This window comes from Sus scrofa, chromosome X (assembly GCF_054392235.1).
Source record: "Sus scrofa isolate SSC_HxYL_T2T_F1_AM1 chromosome X, Sscrofa_HxYL_maternal_Yorkshire_Landrace_v2.0, whole genome shotgun sequence".
Classification (NCBI taxonomy): Eukaryota; Metazoa; Chordata; class Mammalia; order Artiodactyla; family Suidae; genus Sus; species Sus scrofa.
In genome coordinates this window covers 21,652,582-21,679,428 of record NC_139401.1, presented here as the reverse complement: position 1 = coordinate 21,679,428, position 26,847 = coordinate 21,652,582, and the positions used below count along the sequence as shown (strand labels likewise).

The 26,847-nt window shown below is 39.1% G+C and overlaps 1 protein-coding gene across 5 annotated transcripts in view; it reads right to left on the bottom strand.

The window, feature by feature from the left end:
* The window catches only part of MBTPS2 (membrane bound transcription factor peptidase, site 2), an 82,713-nt gene extending 61,791 nt beyond the window's left edge, over window positions 1–20,922 (bottom strand). For 4 of the 5 annotated variants that reach the window (XR_014835815.1, XR_014835816.1, XR_014835817.1 and 1 more), the window contains exons 1-5: window positions 20,725–20,922; window positions 17,484–17,632; window positions 15,849–16,071; window positions 7,293–7,396; window positions 5,469–5,596 (exon numbers count right to left, since the gene is read on the bottom strand). Coding sequence is in view for 2 of the 5 variants with exons in the window: in XM_021079698.2 (XP_020935357.1) it covers window positions 5,469–5,596; window positions 7,293–7,396; window positions 15,849–16,071; window positions 17,484–17,632; window positions 20,725–20,799 (679 nt within the window). In the remaining 3 variants the exon portion in view is untranslated. Of the gene's footprint in view, window positions 1–936; window positions 3,035–5,468; window positions 5,597–7,292; window positions 7,397–15,848; window positions 16,072–17,483; window positions 17,633–20,724 lie in introns of those variants that run through there. The other variant, XM_021079697.2, reaches the window with a different exon arrangement.
* Window positions 20,923–26,847: the final 5,925 nt, after the last annotated feature.

Here is a 26,847-nt window from a genome sequence, read left to right as displayed (position 1 = left end):
TTATTATTTGTAATATATACATTGAGCAATTTGTTCTTTCATAAGGCGTATTATAATCTTATTATAATCTTTTTCCTCCAGTTTGTCTGGCTTGGTTTATAGTTTTGCCTATGCATACGTTTTAAATTTTGGTGTGGCCAAATGCCTCCTTTGTATTAAGCCTTGCCCAGTTCAAGATGATAGAACTCACCTGTGTTTTGTTGTACTGCTTTCGTAGTATCATTTTAATAACGAAATTAAAACAACAACAAAAAACCCCTCTATTTCTTTGACCCACTGGAATTTCCTCTAGTGAAACTAATTTAGGAATACAGTGATACCATCCCCTCACCCTGTTGCTAGTCCCAAAAGAATTTCATAAAATAATCCATCCCCATTGATTGGATGTGCCACCATTACCATGTGCTAAATTTAGCTTTCCCCTTAGGTCCTAAGGAAGGAACAGTCCACTAGGAATGCTAAATGCCTGCACCTTATTTCTCCCCTTTCAGGATGATATCACCATATAACTTTGGCTTTTTTCATCCAAGCAACAGTCCAGGGGCACAGAGGAGCACTAATTCCCTGCCTCTCTGGGCAGCCTTCTACCTCTTATCAGGGATGCAGCTGGTACCAGACCACCCTGCTAGATTCCAGGTTTACCCATGATGTCCTAGTGGTAACAGGGGTACCTTTATTCAAACAACCTCTTGTTCACTAATGATTTGCTTATAGGTAGACCAAACTAGTCTTTGTTACAATTTTTACTTTCTCTAGAGCAGGGTTTCTCAACAGTTGCACTACTGGCACTTTGGGCCAGATAATTCTTTATTGTGGGGGATTGTCTAGTGCACTGTAAAATGTTTAGCAGCATCCCTGGCCTCTGCCCACCATATTCCAGTAACACCCTCCTGGTTTTCTCTATTTTCTAGCTGCAGTACTTATGTAGGCAATTGCTTTTTCTTTTCTTAGAACAGTTATTTTATTTTTTGCTTTTTCTATTACAAGGGATGTACATACCAAGTATTAAAAAATCAATACATACACAATATATTCTACAACTGAGCACCACTCTCTAACTGAACAGGCCAAGAAATTACACTAAACAACAGCACCTGACAGTATTCGGGGGGCAAAACAAAGACTGAAATAGGTTTAAATTGACTATTACATCACATCTAATATTCAAAACTACATAATTCAATACAGCTAAAAGACAGTTACACAAAATGTGTGAACATCAAAGAATGCAACCAAAATTCAGACAGCAAACAAAACCCATGTAACTTTTTTCCCCATGACTCCATTTTAATGTTGTGCTTTGAACGTCTAAACTTTCTATGTAACTTTTTAAAATAGGAAAATACTTTAAGCATGTAACCGTTGTTTTAAAGAAAATCTATAAGGAAAGTTATCCACTTCCAGAAAAAAACCATATACAGAATTACTAAACATATTCTTAAAAGTATAAAATGAACACTTAGCAAATACATAACTTTAATAGATGGTAAGCAACAGGGAAACTTCATATTTAAAAGAACGTGAAAAAAGTCCCATTTTTTAGCACAGTTGTATAAAGAACAGTCTTTTGATGTGAGGTCTGTAAATTATCCTCCTGTTGGGATCAAATATTACAAATCATCGTGTTTTTTAAAAGGCATTACAGAACAAGACAGAACATCTTAACAATATTTTATAAAGAATTACTTTCTTTTTTCTATTTTTACTACTCAATCAAAACCTAACCCTTAAAGAACCACTTTTATTTTTTCTATTATTTTTACTACTCAATCAAAACCTAACCCTTAGATATGTAGGAAGCATTTTAAAAAATCTTTCCTAGAAACAATATACAAGAGAGGCACTTTTATTTCAAATCACACTCTTGGAAGATGCTTTCCCAGCGTAAGAAGGGTGTTTTCTCCCTTTTACTGGCCATTTTTATTCTTAGCATGTGTTAAGATATGAGATTTCAGGTTAGTTGACTGGGCAAACTTCTTATTACAACAATCAAAGGGGCACACGTAGGGCCTGTCTCCAGTATGGATTCGAACGTGTGTACGCAAATTGAAATCAAGGGAAAAGCGTTTTCCACAGCCTTCGAAGGTGCACTGAAAGGGCTTCTCTCCAGTATGCACTAGTTGATGTCGTTTCAGCTTCGAGCTCTCAACAAAAGCTTTGCCACACTCTGCACATACGTGGACTCTGGGGCCATGGGTATGCAGATGTTTCCTCATAGCTGAGTTATCCCGGAACATCTTCGGGCAGCCTTTGTGAGCACAAGCTATGGTTCTCGGAGCCTCTTCTTTAGTTTTCTTGGGTTTCATTCTAGTAAATTCTGCCAGTTGTTTGGGATCTGACAGGTCAACGCCAGGAATTCCTTCAGGAGGAAGTTTCTTTCCCTTCATGTACTCGGTATAATCAGGAGCTGGGTTCTCCTCAGTCTGTCCAGTCTCTTGGTCTCTCTTATCGGTTGGAGACCACATGGTGACAGAGAACTGGCCCTCCAAGGTTTTGATCTGCACCTCCGTCTGCTCCCACTTCTTGCTGCGCTCCTCTGAGCTGCTTCCCGCTTTGGCCTTGCCACTGGCACAACTCTTCTTACTGCTAGGCTTCTTGCCGTGGCTACTGCGCTTCCTGGTGTGGCTGGAGGCCGAGGATGACGAGGATGACGCAGAGGCTGACAAGGAAGCCAGGGTCTGCTGGAAGCAGTCATCTTCGTTGACTGGGACGACCATTTGGTTCTCCAGGTTGTTGGCCAGCAGGCCCTCGGACTCGTAGTAGCCCACGACCTCCTCCTGCGTCTGCAACAAGATCATTTCCTGGTCGTGGTCCCCTTGGTTTGGGTCGCTGGTGATGAGAGGCTGCAGCGCGATCAGAGGCGGATGGTGGTGGCCGCCGTGGACCCAGTTGCCGCTGATATCCTCGTACTCTTCAACCGTCTCCATCGCCATGGTCTCCATAGGGACAGTCTCCACAGGAACGGTCTCCACAGGGGCAGTCTCCACATCGATCTGGTGCAGCTCCATAATATCTGTACACATCTCCGAGTTTTCTGTGGCGAAGTAGAAAGCGTCGTTTGAGGCCATGGCTGAAGGCTCTTCAGAGGCTTTGGCTACTGGGCAGCAAGAGGGTGGGTGACCAGAAGGCCGCAGGAAAGAGAGGCTGAGCGAGGAAAGCGCAAGCTCTTGAGGAAGGTGTTGGCCGTTGGGTGGAGGACGCGGAGGACGCTGAAGAAGCGGAAGTCGCCGAAGATGCGGAAGGCGCAGGGGCTTCTGGGTGTACCCTGCGCATGCGCCTCAGGGCACCCTGTGCAGGTGCTGGCAAGTGGGGGCGCCCTGGCCGGGTGCGCACCCACGCTCACGTGCTCGTGCCCGCGCCAACCCGCTCGCGCCAGCCCCCCCCCTCTGCGCACGCCTCTCGGCTAAGCACACCAAGCTGCTGCCGTCGGCTTTTTCAATACGGCAACCAAGCTCCTCCAGATTTTTCTGTATTTTATTTCCGTTGATTTTCTGGCCCCTCCCCCTTCCCTCTGTCAGGTATATAACAGTATCTGGGGGTGGGGGGAGGCCTACTCCTTTCTAATGTTTATGCTGCTTTTTTTCTTATTTAATTGTGGTGATTTACACTTACAGACTGTTTAATATTACCAGTGACAGTGGGATCACTTGTCTTGTCCTTTAATAGGAATGCTTCTAAGTCTTATACCATTAGGAAGTATACAGCTATTTCTACTTTTACTAAATGGTTTCTAGCCATTAATGGATGTTGAATTTTGTTAAATACCCATTTCAATAACTGCTGAGATGAGGATTTTTTCCCTTAAGGGTAATTAATGTTTACCACATACAAATAAGATTTCCTAATGTTGAACGAGCCTTGCACTGTTTAGATATACCAACTGCAGAATTTTTTTTTGTGCTTTACGGGGTGTATCGCTGTTATACTGGTTTTAAAAAAAATCTTAGTGTCCTTATTTATGTGATCTGGAAAATTTATACTAAATTGGAATTGAAAAAAATCTTTTCCTTCCAGATTTGGAAGAATTCTATCTATGAAACTTTCAGGACCATCCTTTTTTTAACTACTCCTAGGGCAGGTGGAAATTCCTGGATCAAGGATCAAACCCATGCCACTTCAGTGACAATGGTGGATCCTTAACCTGCTGTGCCACGAGGGAACTCTAGGACCATTCTTCAACTTTCTTAATTTCTTCCATTGTAATTAGCCTATTTATACTTTTTTCCTACCTCCTCTGGGGTTAATTTAGACTATTAAAAATTAGCCAGGTTTTTGAAAATTTTTTTTTGCACAGATGAATAAAGAACTTTTATAATTGTTCTAATTTTTTCTGTACCAGTTGTCACTCCCCAATCTAATTCTGTCTATAGAAGCTTTCTGCCATTGTTCAATCATTTTTGGTTCTTCAAAGGACTCTTGGATTTAACAGCTCTATTTTTTTCTAATTTATTATTTTCTGCTTATATCCATACTAATTACATCATTTCTTACCTAGTTTATAGTTCTTTTTTCACTTCTTCAACTGACTGCTTAACTGATTTACTTTCATTTCTTATTTCATAATAATTGCCTAAGGCAGTGAATTGCCCTTTTAGCAAAAATACATTATTCCATTTTTAAATAAATATACTGCAATTATGGTTTTGAATTAAATTGGCCAATTTTTTTAACTGCATGGGCACTTGAAAAGAAATTGTTGTGGTATAGGGTTTGACATAATTATTGGTTTTTACCTTACTAATGAGAGCTTCAATGATGAGACTTTTTCATACTTATCTGCCATGTGTTGAGAGATAAGCTTCCTTTATTACATTTGTTTTTTTCTTTGTACTTTTTCCATTTTTGTTTTGATGATTTACTTTTTTTTTTCAGTAAGATGGTTACTTTTTCATTGTGGACTATAACTCCTTATGATTATTAAGTGACCCTCGTGTCCAATTTAGTGCTTTAGTTATATTTTCATATGTTTTGCTCATTTTACCTTTTTTTTTTTTTTTGGTCTTTTTAGGACCACACCTGCAGCATATGCAGGTTCCCAGGCTTGAGGTCAAATCAGAGCTATAGCCGCCGGCCTACACCATAGCAACAGCAACACCAGATCCAAGCCGTGTCTGTGACCTATTCCACAGCTCAGGGCAACACCGGATCCTTAACCCACTGATCAAGGCCAGAGATTGAACCTGCGTCCTCATGGATGCTAGTCAGATTCGTTTCCGTTGAGCCATGACGGGAACTCCTCATTTTACTTTCAATCTTTAAAAAATAATTCATGTTAAAAAATGAAGACACTGGAATATAAATTATTCTGCTTTACTACTTTTGACTGAGAATATTATAAACTGAATTTATCAACCAAAAGGCGAGATGTTTTCATTTGTGAATACTTTCCATAAAACCACTAACAACACACAGATGAATAAAAGAAATTTAACTCTTAAGAAAAAAAAAAAGAAATTTAAGTCTTTTACCTGCACAAAATATCCTTAGCTGCTGGACTGGTGATATAAGTTGCAAATGAGTGGTAAACAGATCAACAAATGCTCCAGGATAAATAATGAAGAGAAAAATCCCAAAGCCATTAAATCGAACTTGTTCCCTAAGAAATCAGATAAGAAAAAGGAGTTTACTACTAACGGTGCATTTTTCAAATTAGTAATGCGTGTAATCTTAAAATTTCCCACTATAGTTCAAATTCTCACTTAAAAATCAAGTCTCTCTGGATAGTCAAAAATTATAAACGATATATATAATCATAATGTTACAATAGCATACAGATTTGGTTATCAGTAAAATTGCATTCTGTACAACAGGGCATTCTGAAATAGACTTACAACTTCAAAATTTTTATAAACCAATATGCTTAGAAAATAGCTTGAAATTAGTCATATATATAAAGAAATAGTTAATATTTCTGTGAGAACCTAAATGAAACACATTTTTATGGTTTACTCTGAATTATTTTCAGAGAAGGACACAGTAGAAAATAGAATTCAAGTAAATTATCTAAATATTTATTTTTTGACTTAGCTATTATAAAGGTAGAGGTTTACCTAAGTGTATTCCTGTTGAATTAATGTTAAAATAAGTATATTAAAAATATATAAACTCAGATTGTCCTTAAAAGAACTATTTTTTTATCAATTCATTGTCTAAAAACAGAATTAAATTTAATAGCCTCATAAGACCACACAGCTACTCTAAAAATAAAAGCATCATCTAAATATATTGTGCTGTCACTGAGCATTAAATATATGAGGACTATAAAGTTCACTTTTCCTTGGCAATTGCATTTTAAAAAATTAGCCCAATTATTTCACAAACATACTGTGAATTATTAAACTGTTATTAATAACAATGCTTTTATATTTAAAACTCTAAAACCTGCAAAGCTAAATAAGTGGAAGCAAAGATGAAAGAGATAAAAAAGTAGCCCCTCATTTAAACCACTACATGGCACACCTGTGTAACAGTATATGCTCTGTCAAGACAAGGATTTATGGCCAGTCAGTAGACTGTTGTTCATAAGTACCAAGAAGTGATTAAATCTTCTCCTTTAAAATCTTTTATATACATCCGAAAGATAAAACACATTCCAATCAGTATGTGTGTTCATTATGTGGGAGTGAAGGAGAAATGTGACTCACTCTCCCATCACACCATCATGATTTTACACATTTAGGAGACTTTAAAATGCTCAGGTATAATTAAAATGATACACTGCGGTGGTCAACACAAGAACAGAGCATGATACTTGAAGCAAGTCCTGGCTTCCATCCTCCCTTATCTTCTTCCACTGGGTTTTTTAAATAGGCTGTGATATTTCGTTACCAAACCCAGAGCTTTCAATGTTGTTGCCCTAGCCAGCAGAGGCCAAGAGTAAAAAGAAGCACGAAAGTATTTCAGATGCTGAGCCAAAGAAGGTACTAAGAAGGCATGTGGATGGGCTTTGAGGGCAGTGGTTATCATTCTGATTTAATGATGAATAGCAAGATTAGGTTTCAGGATCAGATGGAAACACTGAAGCACCATGATGATATAACTGTGCTGGCAAAGGATAAAGGATAGAAAGACCCAGCCAGATAGATTATAGATGTGAACATAGTTAATAGAGCATACTCATCAATATATTAATCTCCTCTATAAGAGAGATGGCACCTTAAAATAATAATGGTGGATAAGCACTGGGTAGTATCCACAGAAAGAAAAGGTATCAAACACAGCAGATTTTAGTAATAAATCCTCCTAAATGAAAAGCTTCTTTGCATGGAGTAGAGAGAGATAAATATCATTACCTAATAGCTGCTATCCCATGTCCAATTTCATGTACAACACCACTAATGAGAACTGCAGCGAAGAAATAGGTCAGTTGGCTGACGGGTAAATTTATGCCAGGAACCTGTTCATAGACACAACGATAAATAAACACTTGGGCACCAAGAGACCAGGACATTCACTCTGTGTTAAAACTTAAACTTCCAGACTCAATGTTCTGTAAACTAAAGTAATATGAATACCAATGGTCTGCTTCTTCATTTCTATCAGAATAAAAATCAGTCAGTCAGAACTGACTGACTGCCAGTCAGTTCTTTGAACTAGGCAGTTTTTGAAGCACACCAATCTAAAAAGAACAGGAAACATCGGGTTAAAAAGTTGGAACGTTAGCTTCCTGAAGTTTTCACCATGGGAAAGAATTAGGGAGCCTGGCAGAGCACAGGGAGGGCAGCATGACAGTGAAGGAGTCAGTAGCTGATCCACCCTCAAGGGCTGGAAGCCCGATTTGGGAATTCTTGTTATAAATCCTAGTCCTTCCGTTAAAGCATTATTGCCAGGTTCTGAGTACTTATGTGAGTAATACAGGATGCCTCCCCACCCTTCGATGAGTTTCATTTTAGTATAATCAAGTTATGTGAGAGGGGATGATTAAAGGCAATGTAATAGAGTGCTCTTTTGGAGTGGGAGCACCATGCCCTTCATTTCTTCTATTCCATCACGTCTGGTACACTGGTCAGAAAAACAGTATGAAAGTGATACATAAATATTACAGTAAAATTGAAATTTAAGGCAGAAAGTAAGGCATTTGGAACATACAGACATGTTAAGGACCAATGAAGTCTGGCAATCATATGCTCCTGACTGTTGTGCACATGTTTGCTATTCTAAGGGCAGCACCGTAACTATTTTTGAAGATAACCAAGAATCTTCTTGGAAGATAAATAACTGTTCCCAAGTTATGTCATCTGATAAGGAGAGATTCTATAAATTATGCTAAGTGGGGTACACCAGGCATCATTAATGCCATTTACTTACTGAGCATCAAATTCTCACAATCCATGCAGTGGGAACCTAAAGATATCCTTCTGGAGGAAAGTCCTTTGTTCTTTTATTAAATATTATTTGTAAATTAATTAGAAAATATGTTTAAAGTAGGAAAACTAGAAAACCCAAAGAAAAATAGAAACCTTTCCTGTTCCCCCGAACAGAATAAAAAAACCATTCTCTGTGTTTCAATGCATGTCCTTTGAGTCTTTTCATATACACATATATTTTAAAAACTAAACTTTTATTATAAATATGGGTTTAAAACCTGTTCCTTTCACTTAATATCACAAATATTTTCCCACAAGTATTTTCTGGTTCAACATTATTTTTAATAGCTGTACAATATTCCATGAAATAGACTTGGACATTTAATTGTTTTAAAGGTTTCTGCTTTTATAAATACTGTGATAAAGATATTTGGACACATATATAGAAATATTTGTGGGGGAATAAATTGTTAGACAAACATGGTTGGTTTAGGCTCTGGCAACATGTCATGTGGGTTTGATGTTCTGGCTCCATCATAACTAGCTAAGGGACCCTGAGGAAGTCTGAATTATTTCTCCAACACTTCAATCTCATCATTAAAATGGAAATGACCACATTTATATAAAAGGGTAGTTTTGAGGATTACAGGAGATAATACTTGTCTAATACTTGTCAGCTGTTTAACATTACGCCTAGCAGAGAGGGTTAACAAATGCTATTCTACACAAAATTCTTTTTTTTTTTTTTTTTTTTGCTTTTTAGGGCCGCACTTGTGGCCTATGGAAGTTCCTAGGCTAGGGGTTGAAAAGGAGCTGTAGCTGCCAGGCTATGCCACAGCCACAGCCAGGCAGGATCCAAGCCACATCTGTGCCCTACACCACAGCTCACGGCAATGATGGATCCTTAACCCACTGAGCAAGGCAGGGAATCGAACCCGAGTCCTCATGGATACCAGTCTGATTCATTACCGCTGAGTCACAATGAGAGCTCCCACACACAAAATTTAAAGGACTCTGATACATATCAAACTGTTCTCCAAAAGCAGACCCTTCTATACCCCTGGGCAAGCTCATTTTATTCAACTCTGCAATTTGAGAGGAATAAAAAGTATCCCATTGTTTTATTTCTATTTCTTTGATGATTATTAAGCTAAACTTTCCACCTACTTTTTTTTCTTTTTTATAATTTTTTTTTTTGGTCTTTTTGCCTTTTCTAGAGCTGCTCCCATGGCATACGGAGGTTCCCAGGCTAGGGGTCTAATCAGAGCTGTAGATGCCAGCCTATGCCAGAGCCACAGCAATGTGGGATCCAAGCTGCATTTGCGGCCTACACCACAGCTCACAGCAATGCCAGATCCTTAACCCCCTGAGCAAGGCCAGGGATCAACCCACAACCTCATGGTTCCTAGTCGGATTCGTTAACCACTGCGCCATAATGGGAACTCCTCCCCCTACTTTTTGACCATGGAAAGAAAGATCTTCTTTGAGTCATCTGCTCATGACGTGTCTATTTTTCTCCTTAGAATGTTCATGTTTTTCTTACTGTCCGTGAGATCACTTTAAATATCAAGTGATCCATGTCACAGTGATACATATCACAGTTGTATTCTCAAGGTTTTTTTTTTTACTTTTATTTTGGTTTTAGTTTTTTGATATACAAATTTTATGTACTCAAATCTATCAGTATTCATGGCTTCTGCCATTAGTTTTTATGCATATATCTTTCTCATTCTGTGTTCCTATAAAGAGAAACTTTTTTTTTCTTTTTTTCAAGGTCTCTTATGATTTCAGGTTTTAATTTTAATTCAGTTAGAATTTATTCTTGTGTATAAGAAAGGAATTTCAGGGAACACTCCCACACTGTTGGTGGGGATGTAAACTGGTACAACCACTACGGAAAACAGTATGGAGGTTCCTCAGAAAACTAAACATAGAACTACCATATGATCCAGCAATTCCATTCCTGGGCATATATCTGGACAAAACTACAATTCAAAAAAGATACATGCACCCGTATGTTGATAGCAGCACTATTCACAATAGCCAAGACATGGAAACAACCTAAATGTCCATCAGCAGATGAACGGATTAAGAAGATGTGGTATATATACACAATGGAAAACTACTCAGCCATAAAAAAACAAAATAATGCCATTTGCAGCAACATGGATGTAACTAGAGACTCTCATACTAAGAGAAGTTAGAGAAAGACAAATACCATGTGATATCTCTTATATGTGGAATCTAAAATGTGGCACAATTGAACCTATCTACAAAACAGAAATAGACTTACAAACATAGAGAACAGACTTGTGGTTGCCGAGGGGGAAGAAATGGAATGGACTGGGAGTTTGGGGTTAGTAGATGCAAACTATTACATTTAGAATGGATAAGCAATGAGGTCCTACTGTATAGCATAGGGAACTATATCTCATCTCTTGGGATAGACCATGGTGGAAGATAATATGGGAAAAAGAAGGTATATTTATATATGTATGACCGGGTCACTTTGCTGTGCAGCAGAAACGGACACAACACTGTAAATCAACTATACTTTAACAAAAAAGTTAAAAAAAAAACAGGTTAAAAAAAAGGAATTTCACTTTTAAGCTCTTTTTAATAACTGAAGAGGAGCGTCAAATCATGCTGCCTGGATTGGTTTCTAAATTCACTAATTCCAAGAGTCCTTTCTCTAGTTACGAAACTAGTCATCATTTTTTTCTTTTTACGGCCACACCTGCGGTATATAGAAATTTCTGGGCCAGAGGTTGAATTGGAGCTGCAGCTGAGGCCTAGGCCATAGCCACAGCAAGTTGGGATCCAAAACACATCTGCAATCCAAGCCAGAGCTTGTGGCAATACTGGATCCTTAACACACTGAGCAAGGCCAGGGATTGAAGCCATATCCACACGGTGCCTATGTCAGGGTCTTAACATGCTGAATCACAATGGAAACTCCAATAGTCATCATCTTTAATGTATGAATAATATTTCAACGGATGACACTCCCGTAATTTAACCATTCCTTAATTATGTACTGTGACTGTTTCCAATTCTTCATAATAATGAATGTTAGGATAAAGAGCTTGATGAATACTATTTTTTTTTCTATATTTGGAAGTGTTTCCTTAACCTAGAGTCCCAGATGTAGAAGTAAATGGTCAGAAGATATAGACATTTTTACGATGGTCAGTATCTGAAGTTCTCTCTACTCAGACCCTACTAAACAACTTTTTTCAAGAGTATCAGTGTATCTTTTTCTACATAACTGCTCCATTTTCATGTTGTCAGGCATCTGTCTATTCAGACCTGCAGCTTCCTTTTCTCTGATTCCTCTCTAAATGTATGTACTTAAGATTAATTTTCATACATTCCTTCTACATCATAAAGTATCCAGGTCATCTTACCTTTATTTCAAATAAATCAGTAGGCTTGATCCAATAGGATATTGATTCCTTCTCTTTATTATTTCAATGGATATAATAATGAGATAAGGTAAGGATTTGAACATGTGACTGTACGAACAGATGGTAGGTCTTGTTTGCTGGCAACAGTACTCGACTGCCCATCTGTCTCAGCTATGATCACACAGGGTATTAGATGTACCAGAATACTAATCTCTCAATAACACAGAGTGCCAGGTTTTTGGGAATTAATACTGAATGAGGCTGTAGGGAATTGTAAAGTAAACAGAAAGTATGTCCTCTAAGCTACAAGAGCTCATATCAAAGTCAGGAGATAAAACAAACTTAAACAAAAATATGCAGGGTAGACTACAGAGGGCAGCTGACTTCTAAATGGTTCCAAATCATAGCTCTCCTAATGGAGTCAATATTTTGCAAGCTCTGTGAATAAGCTGAAAAGCAAACAGAAGAAATTTCTTCTCTAAATAACACTTTGCCACTCAGGCAATTTTTTAAGTCATGATGTTAAAAAGCACAAACAACAAAAGCAAAAATCAACGATTGGGACTACATCAAATTCAAAAGCTTCTATATAGCAAAAGAAACAAACAATGGCAGCCCACAGAATGGGAAAAAAATTTTGCAAACCATATACTGGATAAGGTGTTAATGTCTAAAATATATAAAGATTTAACAAAACTTAATAACAAATAACCCCCACCACTCAAACAATCCGATTCAGAGATGGGGAGAAGAACTACTATTTAGCATTTCTGAAGAAGAAATCAAAATGGCCAATAGGGACATAAACAGATGCTCAGCATCACTAATCATTAGGGACATGCCAATCAAAACCACAACTAGATATCACCGTACCTATTAGAATGGCTACTGTCAAGAAGAAAAGACTAAAAGCTCTTTAAGTGCTAGAATTGGATTTTGTTTGCTGTATAGGTAGGACTCAGCACAAGGCCAGCTGGCACAATATACTCAGTAAATGTTTGCTGAAAAAATAAATAATCTCGTCTGAGGCCTCACCCTCTTGAATGCTTTTAACCCGTAAGAAAGAGCTATTACCACAGGAAAGCTTGTTTATTTTTTGTTATGACTTGTAATCTTCCCAAAGTGACCCAGCTCTTAGAGGCCACAAAGAGGTGAACAGACATTTTTCCAAAGAAGACATAGAGATGGGTAACAGGCAAATGAAAACATGCTCAACACCACTAATTATTAGAGAATGCAAATCAAAATGACAATGAGGTATCACCTCACACCTGTCAGAATTGCCATCATCAAAATTTTACAAATAACATATGTTGGAGAGGGTGTGGAGAAAAGGGAACCTTTGAAGTTGTTGGTGGGAATGTAAACTGACATAGCCACTATGGAGAACAGTACAGAGGTTCCTTAAAAAATACAAATAGAACTACAATATGATCCAGCAATTCCACTGCTGGGTATATATCCAAGAAAAACAACAACAACCCCCAAACAATAATTCAAAAAGATACATGCATCCTAATATTCAAAGCAGCACTGTTTACCATACCAAAGACATGGAAGCAACCCAAGAATCCATCAATAGATGACTGGATTAAGATGATGTGGTACACACACACACACACACACACACACACACACACACACTGCAATACTACCCAACCACAAAAAGAATAAAATCCTGCCATCAGCAGCAACGTGGATGGACTGAAGAGAATATTATGCTTAGTGAAATACGTCAGAGAGAGATAGACAAATAGTAATGATATTACTTATATATGGGACCCAAAAAATAATAAAAGGTAAATTTATATGCAAACAGACTCACAGATATACAAAACAAACTTGTAGTTACCAAAGGGGAAAAGGAATGGAGGAGGGACAAATTAGGGGTATTAACAGATAGAAACTACTATATACAAAATAGATGAGCAACATGGATATACTGTATGGCACAGGGAATTATACCCATTATCTTGTCATAACCTATAATGGAATATAATATGCAAAAACACTGAATCACTATGCTATACATCTGAAATTAATATTTAATTTAATAGTTGATTTATACAATATTGTAAATCAACTATACTCCAATTAAAAATTAATTAAAATTAATTAAAAATAAATTAATATTTATTAATAATTGATTTACACAATATTATAAATCAACTATACTCCAATTAAAAAAAAATCTGTCACTCAAATAGACTATTAAGAACATGATTAAAAACCTAACATCCAGAGTTCCCGTCGTGGCGCAGTGGTTAACGAATCCGACTAGGAACCATGAGGTTGCGGGTTTGGTCCCTGCCCTTGCTCAGTGGGTTAAGGATCCGGCGTTGCCGAGAGCTGTGGTGTAGGTTGCAGACGCGGCTCGGATCCCGCGTTGCTGTGGCTCTGGCGTAGGCCGGTGGCTACAGCTCCAATTGGACCCCTAGCCTGGGAACCTCCATATGCCGCGGGAGCGGCCCAAGAAATAGCAACAACAACAACAACAACAACAACAAAAAAAAAAAAAGACAAAAAAAACCCCCAAAAAAACCCTAACATCCATGACTCACAGAAATGGAAGCTATTAATGTAAAAAACTTAAAAGTAAGTTGTAAAGCACCCTTTCAAACTCTGGAAACATGAATCGATAAGGTATAGGTCTACACATGTGCTTTAAAGTGGAAATTATTATAAATACCTTACAGTCATAGGAGTACAACTCAACACATTATTCTTTACATCAAGAAATCACTCACAGTGACTGTTCAAAAGGTCTTTTACCTCTAATTAAAAGGATATTACTGGCTAGAGTCTGCAAGCCATGAAGAAAGGGGAACACTTTGCATAGGATTAAGATGCAATTTATTTATACATTATAGAGATTTTATTTCTTTTGTTTTTTTCTTTTTTGTCTTTTAGGGCCGCACCCACGGATATGGAGGTTCCCAGGCTAGGGGTCCAATCGGAAATGCAGCAGCTGGCCTACACCAGAGCCACAGCAACACAGGATCCAAGCCACGTCTGCAACCTACACCACAGCTCACAGCAATGGCGGATCCTTAACCCACTGAGTGAGGCCAGGGATCAAACCCGCATCCTCATGGATCCTAGTCAGGTTTGCTAACCACTGAGCCACAACGGGAACTCCCATTATAGAGATTTTAAATCAGTATGCTTATTCTTTGGCAGTAACAATCATTTAACAGTTCAAGAAGACAACAAGAATTACAAACTATTACGTATAAAATAAGCTACAAGGGTATATTGTACAACACAGGGAATACAGCCAATATTTTAAAATAATTATACATGAAGTATAACCTTTAAAAATTGTGAATCACTATATTTATTGGACACCTGTAACTTATATAATATTGTACAGCAACTATACTTCAATTAAAAACAAAACCTTGGAGTTCCCATTGTGGCACAGCAGAAACGAATCTGACTAGGAACTGTGAGGTTGTGGGTTTGATCCCTGACCTTGATCAGTGGGTTAAGGATCTGGCATTGCCGTGAGCTGTGGTGTAGGTCACAGACGAGGCTTGGATCCTGCCTTGCTGTGGCTGTGGTGTAAGCCTGCAGCTGTAGCTCCGATTGGACCCCTAGCGAAGAAACCTTCATGTGCTACGGGTGTGGCCCTAAAAAGCAAGAATTGCATCAGATACTCGTATAACTGTCGACAGTCTTGGTGGTGGTCCGTTTGTTCTATTACTACTACTATTACTACCTCTACTACTTTTACTACCTACTGCAACAGTTCTTGGCTATAATCTTACTAATTTATTTTTTTTTTAATTTTATGGCTATACAGCACCATCTCAAAGTTCCCAGGCCAGGGACTGAACCTGAGCCTCAGCTGCAATGTACGACGTATCTGTGGAGATGCAGATCCTTTTAACCCACTGTACTGGGCTGGGGACAGAACCTTTGCCTCTGCAGCGACTTGAGCTGCTGTAGTCGGATTCTTAACCCACTGTGCCACTGGTGGGAACTCCACTAATGATTTTGTTTAAGCGAGTAATTTGGGAAGATGAGAGACTTTTCATCTATGTTCATATTTACATTATGGAGTTATGCTATCCAGAAGGAATATCTTACATCTTTTTTTCAACAAAGCTGCTTAAAGCAACAAGCCACTTACCACAACTTGGAGCACCTGTTCGTTGTGAAGTGAGGAGGAGGAAGAGGATGAAGATGAGGAGGAAGAAGAGGAAGAGGAAGACAAGGAGGAAGAGGAAGATGAGGAGGAAGAATAAGAGGGAGAGTCAACCATCATTTGTGATAAAGTCTGCATCAGTGTTCTCCCCAGGAGAAAAAAAGAGCTGAACATGGCAATTACGCCAAACACCATTCCAAAATTGAACCTGTCAAGAGGAAAAAAATTACATAAATGTACAATTCCTCACAATTCATGGACTAACAAATTTATCAACCAGCCACATTTCATGGCTTCAAAACAATGTCTAAAAATTTGAATAACTCTGCTTCTTTTTCCTACCTGAACTTCAGATACTTGACTGAAGCATGGGCACTAGTCTCTTTAAGCAGTTCCAATTTACAATTCTCTCATAAGTGAAGAAGTTGAATGTTGTTCCCAATAAAATGTTTGTTCCCTCTCATATTTTTTACTCATTTACATAGCATTGTTTTGATCTTGCCCTCAGGTAGTTATGAAAGCTCTTGACATTATAGATATTTATTTTCATCTGATTCTAATGTTTGCATCAAATAAAATGCAAAATTTATTATTCAGCTAAAATAATAGCTGAATTTTGCAATGAGTTTAAATATTAACATGTTAAAATTTAACAAGTTTCTTTCTCTTACTGTTTTAATAGAAGCCACCCCTCCACGGGTGGGGATGATCTATTACATTTTCTAACTTTTTGATAAGCTGTTTTTCAAGGAACTTGTTCATTTTCATCTAAATGGTCAAATTTATAGGCATAGAACTGTTCACAGTAGTTTCATTTTTTAAAAATAAGTCTAAGAATCTATAGTAATGTCCCTTTTTTCAATTCTAATTTTTTTTTGGTCTTTTTGCCTTTTCCAGGGCCACACCCGCAGCATATGGAGGCTCCCAAGCTAGGGGTCTAATCAGAGCTGTAGCTGCTGGCCTATGCCAGAGCCACAGTAACTCGGGATCCGAGCTGTGTCTGCGACTTATACCACAGGTCACGGCAATGGCGGATCTTCAACCCACTGAGTGAGGCCAGGGATCGAACCTGCAACCTCATGGTTTCTAGTCGGATTCATTTCCACTGTGCCACGACGGGAACTCCCAAAACATTCTTTAAACTAAAGGGATAGGTCTGGATCCTGCTGGTGTAATCTGGCTGGCCATTTTTCCAGCTGGTTTGTGCACATGCTTTACTGGATGTTAAATACTTTAAATATTTTCTCCTGGACAGGTATCACAAAAGAAGTGTAGGGGAAAGCCTGCAGGATCCGGTGTTGCCATGAGTTGTGGTGTAGGTCACAGACATGGCTTGAATCCCGCGTTGCTGTGGCTGTGGCGTAGCTGGCAGCTGTAGCTCTGATTAGACCCCTAGCCTGGGAACTTCCACATGCTTCTGGTGAAGCCCTAAATAAAAAAAAAAAAAAAAGAGCAAAAACACAATGATGCAATTCCATAAATTTATATGAAGCCAGAAGTTCTTATACTGTCGATATTTAAAAACTCAGTAAATTGAAAATAATGGAAACAGTTGATTTAACAAGCATTTTTCATGATCACAATGACCAATTTAAACCAAAAAAAGAAAATGAAGAATACCACTGGTAAAGCATCCTTGCTTTCCGCCGTCCCCAGCTGTAAAAGGCACGATTGAAAACAGCAGTCTGCCATCGTATGTGAAAAGGCGAGATGCTCAACCCGTTGTTTTCCAGCCAGTCTTCATAAGAATGCTTAAAATACACAGACGACTAAGAGAGAAAGAGAAGTGCCACATTACTCAATTTTGAAGTACAATTTATAATGTTAAATAAAAAAGAAGTGTTTTTTTACATGAAAGCAAGATATTGACTAATCAAATGCTTATAATTTTAAAGCTTTTGTTTATTCTTCAGGATATTCAAGTAAGAGTCTTACTGACTAGCTGGTCTTCTGAGGTCAGGGTCTGGCAAACTATGGCCCATGGGCAAAAAAAGTTTTCTGACTTTTGCTTAGAACAACATTGTCCAACAGAAACATAACGTGAGCTACAAATGCAGGCCACATATATAATTTTAAATTTTCTAGTAGCTGGACTTTAAAAGGCAAACAGAAACAGGAGTTCCCGTCGTGGCGCAGTGGTTAACGAATCCGACTAGGAACCATGAGGTTGCAGGTTCGATCCCTGCCCTTGCTCAGTCGGGTTGACGATCCGGCGTTGCCGTGAGCTGTGGTGTAGGTTGCAGACGCGGCTCGGATCCCGCGTTGCTGTTGCCCTGGTGTAGGCCAGTGGCTACGGCTCCAATTAAACCCCTAGCCTGGGAATCTCCATATGCCGCGGAAGCGGCCCTAGAAAAGGCAAAAAGACAAAAAAAAAAAAAAAAAAAAAGCATAAAAAAAAAAGGCAAACAGAAACAGATTAATTTAAACCTATTTTAACCCCAAATTTCCAGGTATTATCATGCAAAATGTAATCAATGTAATTATTGAAATACTTCACGTTGTTTACTTGCTTCTGCACTAATTCTTTGAAATTCAGTGTCAACTTTACAGTCACAGCACCTCCCGATTCCGACTAGCCCCATATCAAATGCTAGATGCCCACATGTAGTTAGTGGCTACCATACTGGACAGCACAGGTCCAGAAGCCTTGTTACCACAGAAAGGTCTTGTGTTGCAATTAAAAAAGACCCCCCAGGCAATCCAATAGAGGGAACAGGTTAGTTGGAATCAGTGCTTTCTATTCTCTTCTGAGCAACAACCCTAAGAAGTTAGGCTGAATTTGATCATGTAAAAGTACAAAACTTATCTGAGGCCATCTTGGTCTCAGTAACTTCTTACATTCTTAAGGGCTGGGGAGATAGATGCTTATACACAGCCTAACAAGAGTTTTATCTTTAGGGAAATTTGATAATGTAGGATTTGGGGTAACATAAAGCTGTTTTATATAGCCACTGACCTCTTACCTATTAGACTAAGTACAATAAGTAGTTTTCAAATAGATGCTTATTCATTTGAGAAACTTATCTGTCTCTAGGATATCTCAGCCTTATCACAGTCATAAAAAATGACCTGAGTCTGAAAATAGGTATCCATTTGCCTTTAGATCTAGAATGTTCTCTGTTCTCAGTCCTCGGGTGGTTTTTAAAACCTGCCTTTTTTTCTAGGACTTGGAAAAAGACAGTGACACACCCTCCAGGTGTCTACTGAGGAAATTCTAGATGAGCCAAGAGTAGAATAGTAGACAAAGCTGGAAGCAGAGAAGCTGAAGGTGCAGGCTCCTAAAACTTAAGGTCTCTCCATTCCTCAGGCAGATATTCCAAATGAGAGTTAGGTCTTTTGTTCAAGGGATAGGGCTCTCTTAGGGAGTTAGAGGCTGTTACTGAAGTGACATCTTGATCACCTCACACACTGGACCAGAGACTAAAGAGGTTTGAAAAGTTTTTATTTTGCGTTTTTGTCACATATGCAACATGAAGAAATCATGTGGCTTTGTTTTTTCCAAACAACAAAATCACTGTTGTAAACTGTACTGCTTATGACATGCTAAGCACCATGCCAAGTATGTGCAGAGGCAGCACCTAGGGATCTTATGAGGATGCAGATTCTGATTCTCTTACTCAGGAATGAGGCTTGAGATTCTACATTTCTGACAAGCTCTCAGATGATGCAAATGCTGCTGGTCCTTGAATCTCAGGCTGAGTAGCAAGGCTTCATGTGAATGAGTTAGTGTAATACTCCCTCTAATTTCAGGAGAGTTTATGAATGTTACCATTTTAAAGGTGCAGAAATGGAGGTACAGAAGGAAGTGACAGAGCCCAGCCCTGGCTTTAAGGACTCCAACGTATAATCTCCTTACTTTGCAAGTTTAAGTGCAACAAAGCAGGACCATTTCATTTTACTGTTAAATCTAAAGCACATAATACTAAAGTATTCTATTTAAAACAGCATAACATGAAGGCTTTACTAGTCATAGCTGGAATTTTTATTCAACATTTGAGAATTTCTATGATTTTGTTCCACACATATGATAACCCCACCCCCAATATGGAATTCCAAAAGGCTGCTTGAAGCATGTGGTTAAACAAGTGTTCATAATATCCACCACACTTCCAAATAACTTAAGAATGGACCGTGCACCCAGGATGTGTGTGTCGCGGCCAGGGTTGGGATGAAGAAGGCTTAAGGGAGATTAGCGTGAAGAAACGGGGCCTAGAGTACAAATTAGAATTCGAGTATTCAAAAACTAGCTGTCTAAATCCTTGCTACTTGAGTATGCTATTTTCAAGTATGGTCTGTAGACTAGCAGCATTGATTGCACTTGGGAACTGGTTAGAAATGCGGAATCTTAGGCCCCCTGAATCAGAATGTGCATTTTAACCGGAACCCCAGATGATCGTATGCACTTTAAAATTTGAGGCCAACGATCTAAATCACAACTTGATCTAGATCCATTCTAAAACCAGAGTCTCTGGAGGGTCGTGGCCCTAAAGATAATGAAGGCAAACAATGCCTTTCCCAGGCGGACATTTTACTTTCCTCCCAGGTGCAACGCCGGGGTTTGGCAGGGCCCCGGCCCTCCCTAGCCCACTACCGGCACCTCCCGGGCAGGACCTTAAGGATGTGGGGCCTGCAGCGAGCCGCAATGCGACTGCGGCGGCTGCGCAGGCCGCCACACCCCTCCCAGGACCAGCCGTGCTTTATTTACAACACCGGACCGGGCGCCAAGCGGAAAGCTGCACGTGGGCACCGGCCGCACGCCTTCCAGCCCGGGAGGCACAAGGCAGGGGAAGAGAAAAGGCCTCGGGCCTTGCGCTCCCGCCCTGGGCACCGCGGGCTTGGGCCTTAGGCCCGAGGCCCTCACCTTCAGCACCAAGTCGGTCAGGTAGACGGCAGTCCAGCCGCCCACCACCACCACCACCAGCGATACCGGAATCATGGCAGCGGCGGAGGCAGCGGAGGGAAGGCGAGCGCCGGCGTCCTCCCTGCGAGCGGAAACCAGCCGACCGCGCGGCGCTTACAGCCCCAGCATCTGCGCAGGAACCAAGCTGCCACCGGCTCCTTTCTCGTGGTGGCGTCGTTCCCTTCCGGATCCTTCCGGTGGACACACAGACGGCAGCGGACGCACCGGAAAGGGCGCGGGGGCTTATTTTCGCGTAACACTCACACGCCGAAGTCTAGGCATCAGATCAACCGTAGCTGCCAGCCTGCTGGTGATTTCTTAGGTTTTGGCCCACCCTGCTGTCCACTCTCCGTTCTCTCCGTTTCTGGCCTGGGGTTTGCGGTTCCTTTTAATCTAGTGAGGGTTTGGGGTCATCTGAAGTAGTCATCGTCCCCGCCCCTCAGACCCTGTCATAGGTATCCAGATTTAAGTTAATTATGTTTGTTCGTTCTTTTTAAATTGAAGTGTAATTTACATGTAGCGAAAACATAATACAGATCTCACCTATTTCGATGAGCTTTGGTAACTATATATTTATGCACCTTAATCAAAATAGAGAACATTCCCATCCCAGGAATTTTCTTTGCATCCCTTCCCAGTTAACCCCTGTCTCGCGACCCCAGACCCCCATTCTAATTTTTTAAAATTTTGTGTAAATTAAATCGTGCAGTAAGTACTCAGCAAGTACTCTTTTGTGTCCGACATGTTTCGTTCAACATGATATTTTTGAGTTTTAAATTAGGTTATTTTATCAACCTCTTCCATTATAACATTTTGAGGTTGGTGTTACCGTAAAAAGGAAAAGTTCTAAGTATTTTTATGTTGACATGTACCTGATTATATTGACCTGGAGCAGTGGTTCTGAACCTTGGCTGTAAAGTTAGGATCACCAGGGGGCTTTAAAAATTCCTAAAGCCAGTTCTGTAGCTTTGACCAATTGAATCAAAATCTCAACAGGACCCCAAGCATAAGTATTTTTTAAACTCAAGTCATTCCATTGTGCAGCCAATATTGAGAAAAACTGAACTAGATGATCTCTAATGAGAAGGAAAACTAATATATATGGAGGGTTTTTTTAATACTCTTAATGCCCAAGTCTTTAAAAGTTATTTGTTTTAACTTTTCTGGAAAAGCATCATTAGCAATAGTAATACTAATATCTTAAGAAGTATCACCAATAAATATGCACCCTCAACCTCCTCCAAAATAAAAATATAGTATAATACAAGAAAACTATATTACAGATACTGTTACTAATTTGCCTCATTCTCCCATACTTTTCCTCAAGTTTTTAATAACTTAGCACCATTACCTCTCCAGCTTCAAGAAATTTTGACTCAGTTTTACATCTTCTTGCATACATGTGTGTATGTATGTTATAGAATGTTTTGGTTTATTTTGGACATAACTGGGTATAATTATAAAAGGTTATATTCCAGCACCCTGTGACTCCACAGTTTTCTGTGTACAGGTGTCCCAAAAGTCTCAGTTCAGTTTTAGGTTATGATAATTTCAGAAGTATAAACACCACAAACTTGTAAAAAGCATCACTTGAAAGTTTATTTAAATTTCTTTCACACTTATTTAATTTGGTGATTTTTTTTTTGGCTATGCCCATGGTATGTGGAAGTTCCCAGGCTAGGGATCAAACCCGAACCACAGCAGTGACCTGAGCCACCGCAGTGACAAAACTAGATCCTTAACTTGCTGTGCTGCAAAGGAACTGTGTAATTTGGTAAGCTGCTGAATGATTTTAAAATTCAAATTTTTCAGTCCCCCTAACTGAAAATAGAAAATATTGACTGAAACTTAAAATTGAAATACATTTATTGTTCAAAAATTCCCAAGACCAAAGGAGAATGAAAGAAATTTAAATAATTTTATTTTTCAAGTGATGCTTTGTGTAAATTCACAGTTTGTACTTCTGAAGCAATTAAAGTTTAAAACTGTACTAAGACAATCGGTCCACTATTGTATTTGAACTGACTTTTGTTTGTTTTTACATAATGACTGTAGTTTTTAACACTGTTCTTTCCCAGGATGAGAATATTAAGATTTAAAATGTCTTCTCCGGAGTTCCCGTCATGGCTTAGTGGTCAACGAATCCGACTAGGAACCATGAGGTTGCAGGTTCAACCCCTGGCCTTGCTCAGTGGGTTAAGGATCCCATGTTGCTGTGAGCTGTGGTGTAGGTTGCAGACGCGGCTCAGATCCCGTGTTGCTGTGGCTGTGGCATAGGCTGGTGGCTACAGCTCTGATTAGACCCCTAGCCTGGGAATCTCCATATGCCCAGGGTGCAGCCCTAGAAAAGGCAAAAAGACAAAAAAAAAAAAAGTCTTCTCGTTTGCTAGCCTGAAGCCTTGTCTGAGCCAGTTGCTGGGACAAAAACCAGCTACTGTGTGGCTATCTGATTACCCAAACATGTAGGAAATGAGTTGATTGTGTTTCTCTGTTCCCAACCTAGAATTTTACTTATTCAACTGACTTGGTATTCTCATGAGGGACCCAGCAGTGAAAATAAAACACTGAATAGAATCCTGCTGGTTTCTGGAATTTATCGGAAGTGGAAGCCAGCTGGTGGCAGCAGAAGAGACAAGATACAGGATGCAAGGTGGCAGCAAAAGACACCAGAATTCCAAAAGATCAAGGTATTCTTCCTTAGAATAAATGTGACCTAATTTACAAATAGTTTTAGGTTTCTCTCAAGTAACTATTTTAAATAAGGGACATCCAGCCAAGCTTTTATTCATATCATTTTTATTTAGTATATTTTTTTAGAGGGGACCAAATACACATTTTGGCTAAGCGCAATATAGCTACATGTTAAAAATCAATATGTGGTTGAAGCAGACTACCACCATCATGTAATAAACTTCTGAGATATCAGAATCAATGTGAAATACAAAAATTAGAAATTATTGGAGTTCCTTTATGGCACAGCAGGTTAAGGATCCAGCATTGTCACTGAAGCAGCTTGGGTCATTGCTGTACTGTGGGTTTGATTCCTGGCCCAGGAACATCCACAAGCTGTGGGTGTGGCCAAAATATTAGAAATAATTTTTAAATTTAAAATAATTTAAATCATTTTTAATTTCTGAGGCATGCAGAAGTTCTGGGGCCAGGGATCCAACCTGAGCCACAGCAGCAACCTGAGCCACAGCAATGGCAACACTGAATCCTTAACCTACTGAGCCAATAGGGAACTCCAAAAATTAGAAATTATTCATTTAAAAATATTATAGTTTTGTTGTTAAAATATTAGCACTCAGGCTTTTATTTTTAAATTTTTAAATTTTTAATTTTTTTTTGTCTTTTGTCTCTTTAGGGCCACACCTGTGGCACATGGAGGTTCCCAGGCTAGGGACTGAATTGGAGCTGTAGCTGCCAGCCTACACCACAGCCACAGCAACGAGGGATCTGAGCTGTGTCTGCGACCTACACCACAGCTCACGACAATGCTGGATCCTTCACCCACTCAGCAAAGCCAGGGATCAAACCTGAGTCCTCATGAATACTAGTCAGGTTCATTAGCACTGAGCTACGTTGGGAACTCCCAGTACTCATATTTTTAGAGTTTGATATTCCATTCAGGAATATATATTTTTTGGCCATGCCAGTGGCATGTGGAAGTTCCCAGGCCAGGAATTAAACCCATGCCACAGCAGTGACCTGAGCCACTGCAGTGACAATGCCAGATTCTTAACCTGCTGAGCCACCCAGGAACTCTCCACTCAGGAATATTTATCTCTCATCAATATAAGGTGATAGTTTGCTTTTGGGGTCATTATACTCTATGACACTAAATTATACTAGTCAGGATAAGCTAGGTTATGCTTGGGAAACAAGCCCTAAAATCCCACTGGCTTAAAATGACAGAGATTTATTTTTTGTTTGTGCAACATACCCAACATGGGTTGGTAGACTGATGGAGATGCCACCATTTTATCATGCTCACATCTCAAAGTGAGGTGCTGGGTTCCATGCAGCAGAGAAAGGACTAGAGTGTTTACTATTGGCAGCAAAATGCTGTGGCCCAGACATGCATATATCATTTCCACTCATGTTTCATGACTACTCATGAACCAAAACTATTCAAATAGCTGTGCCTGATTTAAAGGGCAGAAGGAGTATAATCTTCTGTATACCTAGAAGAAGAGAAGAATATACTTGGAAGTAAACAGTAGTGTCACATCTACCACATAAATAGATGTTCTCTTTCATCTGTAGAAGGCAGAGTAGCAGATAATGTTTTGTTAGTGCTGCCATTATGGGATACTGCTAGCATTGATGGGATACCATAAAATTATTAAGCTTTCCTTTCTCTTTAATAGGAACTAAGATAAAGGCTCATCTCTGTATCCTACTCTTGGTGTGGTTTTTGATGATGGTGGAGTTCGATTGAAGCAGTCGCACAAATGCAAACTTTTTCTTCAAGTACCAGTTGAAGAAAAATACACACACACACACACACACACACACACACACACATTTGGCTGCACCCGTGGCATATGGAAGTTCTGGGGCCAGGGATTGAACCCGCACCACAGCAGCGACCTGAGCCACAGCAGCAACCATGCGAGATCCCCAACCCACTGAACCACCAGGGAACTCTGAAGAAAATATTTTTTGAATCTTTTCTGAATGTATTGTCCTTGCTTATATTTTTTTCCCATATTTTTGCCTGTAATTGCTGCTTTACACAGTCATGTGAATAAGATTTGTTCTTAAACCTTGGTTCTAAAATTGTGACAAAGGAGCAATATAATTGGTTTTCATGAAACCAATCATCTTTGTTTTTCTATCTGTATTTTACTTTCATTTCATGTATGCCAGAATCAGCATCTTCCTGGAGTAGAATGATAGGAGAGCCACTATCATGTAAAAAATGTTTGTACTCTAAAGCATTGGTTTGTTTGTTTCTTCCTGATGGTTCCAGCGAGTAAAGTACTTTCTCTGCAAGCACTTTTAATAAGTTAACATATAGTGTTTTCATCTTTGCTTAAGATGGCTTTTAAACATGTAGTGGTTACTATTATATCTTGTATAAACATCTTATTAAATATATGATAAGGCAATTCCAAAACCTTTGGACATCATGTATTTTTGCCTTTGACCAAAGTATGATGCAGTGGCCTACTATCCTTATGCTTATAGACAGTTATAATTGCTTTTGGATTACAGTACTGAAGGGTGTATGAACAAACATTGTATGCTTCTGATTCCTAAATCACTCTTAGCCTTTATCATGTTTGTTCTATTATCCATAACAAGTGACACATTTTAAAACCAATTTTCCATCCTATAAATAGTTCTTCAGTCAGAATGCATTATGTTGATAGCTGTGTGAGACTTCAACAGTCTCTCATCAATTGAACATAGGTAGAGTTGAATTCATTATTAATCCATTTAGACTTAAATATGACTTGTAGTTGCTTTTGCAGATTCAAATGTCTAACGTCCAAGATATAGATAGTAGCACATTAATACTATTGTTGCCTTTTTGTACACGGCAGAATACAATTCAAGAAGTTTTTCAAAACCACATTTTCTAGAAGGAACTTAACAACCAGGATTTATAGCTTCAACAAGTGTGAAAAATTTATCATCTTCAACTACTGAAAATCATTCACGGTCTGTAGTAGGAGTTGTCAAATTATGGCCTGGGGATCAAATCCAGCCCTCTGCCTTTTTTGTAAATAAAATTTTATTGGAACAGAGCCATGCTCCTTTGTTTGCATTACCTTTTGCAGCTTTGCATCACAACAACAGAGTTTTGACTGAGACCTAATGGCCCCCAAAGCCTAAAATATTATTTGGCCCTTAAAGGAAAAGCGTGCTGACTTGTGGTATGCAGTAATGATGTCAGTAAGATTTTTCTTTAATTTTAGCTTCCCTAGACATAGAACTGTAAGGAGTTCTTTTCTTAAAGCCTTCTCATAAAATCTCTTATTTTGGGAGTTCCCGTCGTGGCAATGGAAACAAATCTGACTAGGAACCATGAGGTTGCAGCTTTGATCCCTGGCCTCACTCACTGGGTTAAGGATC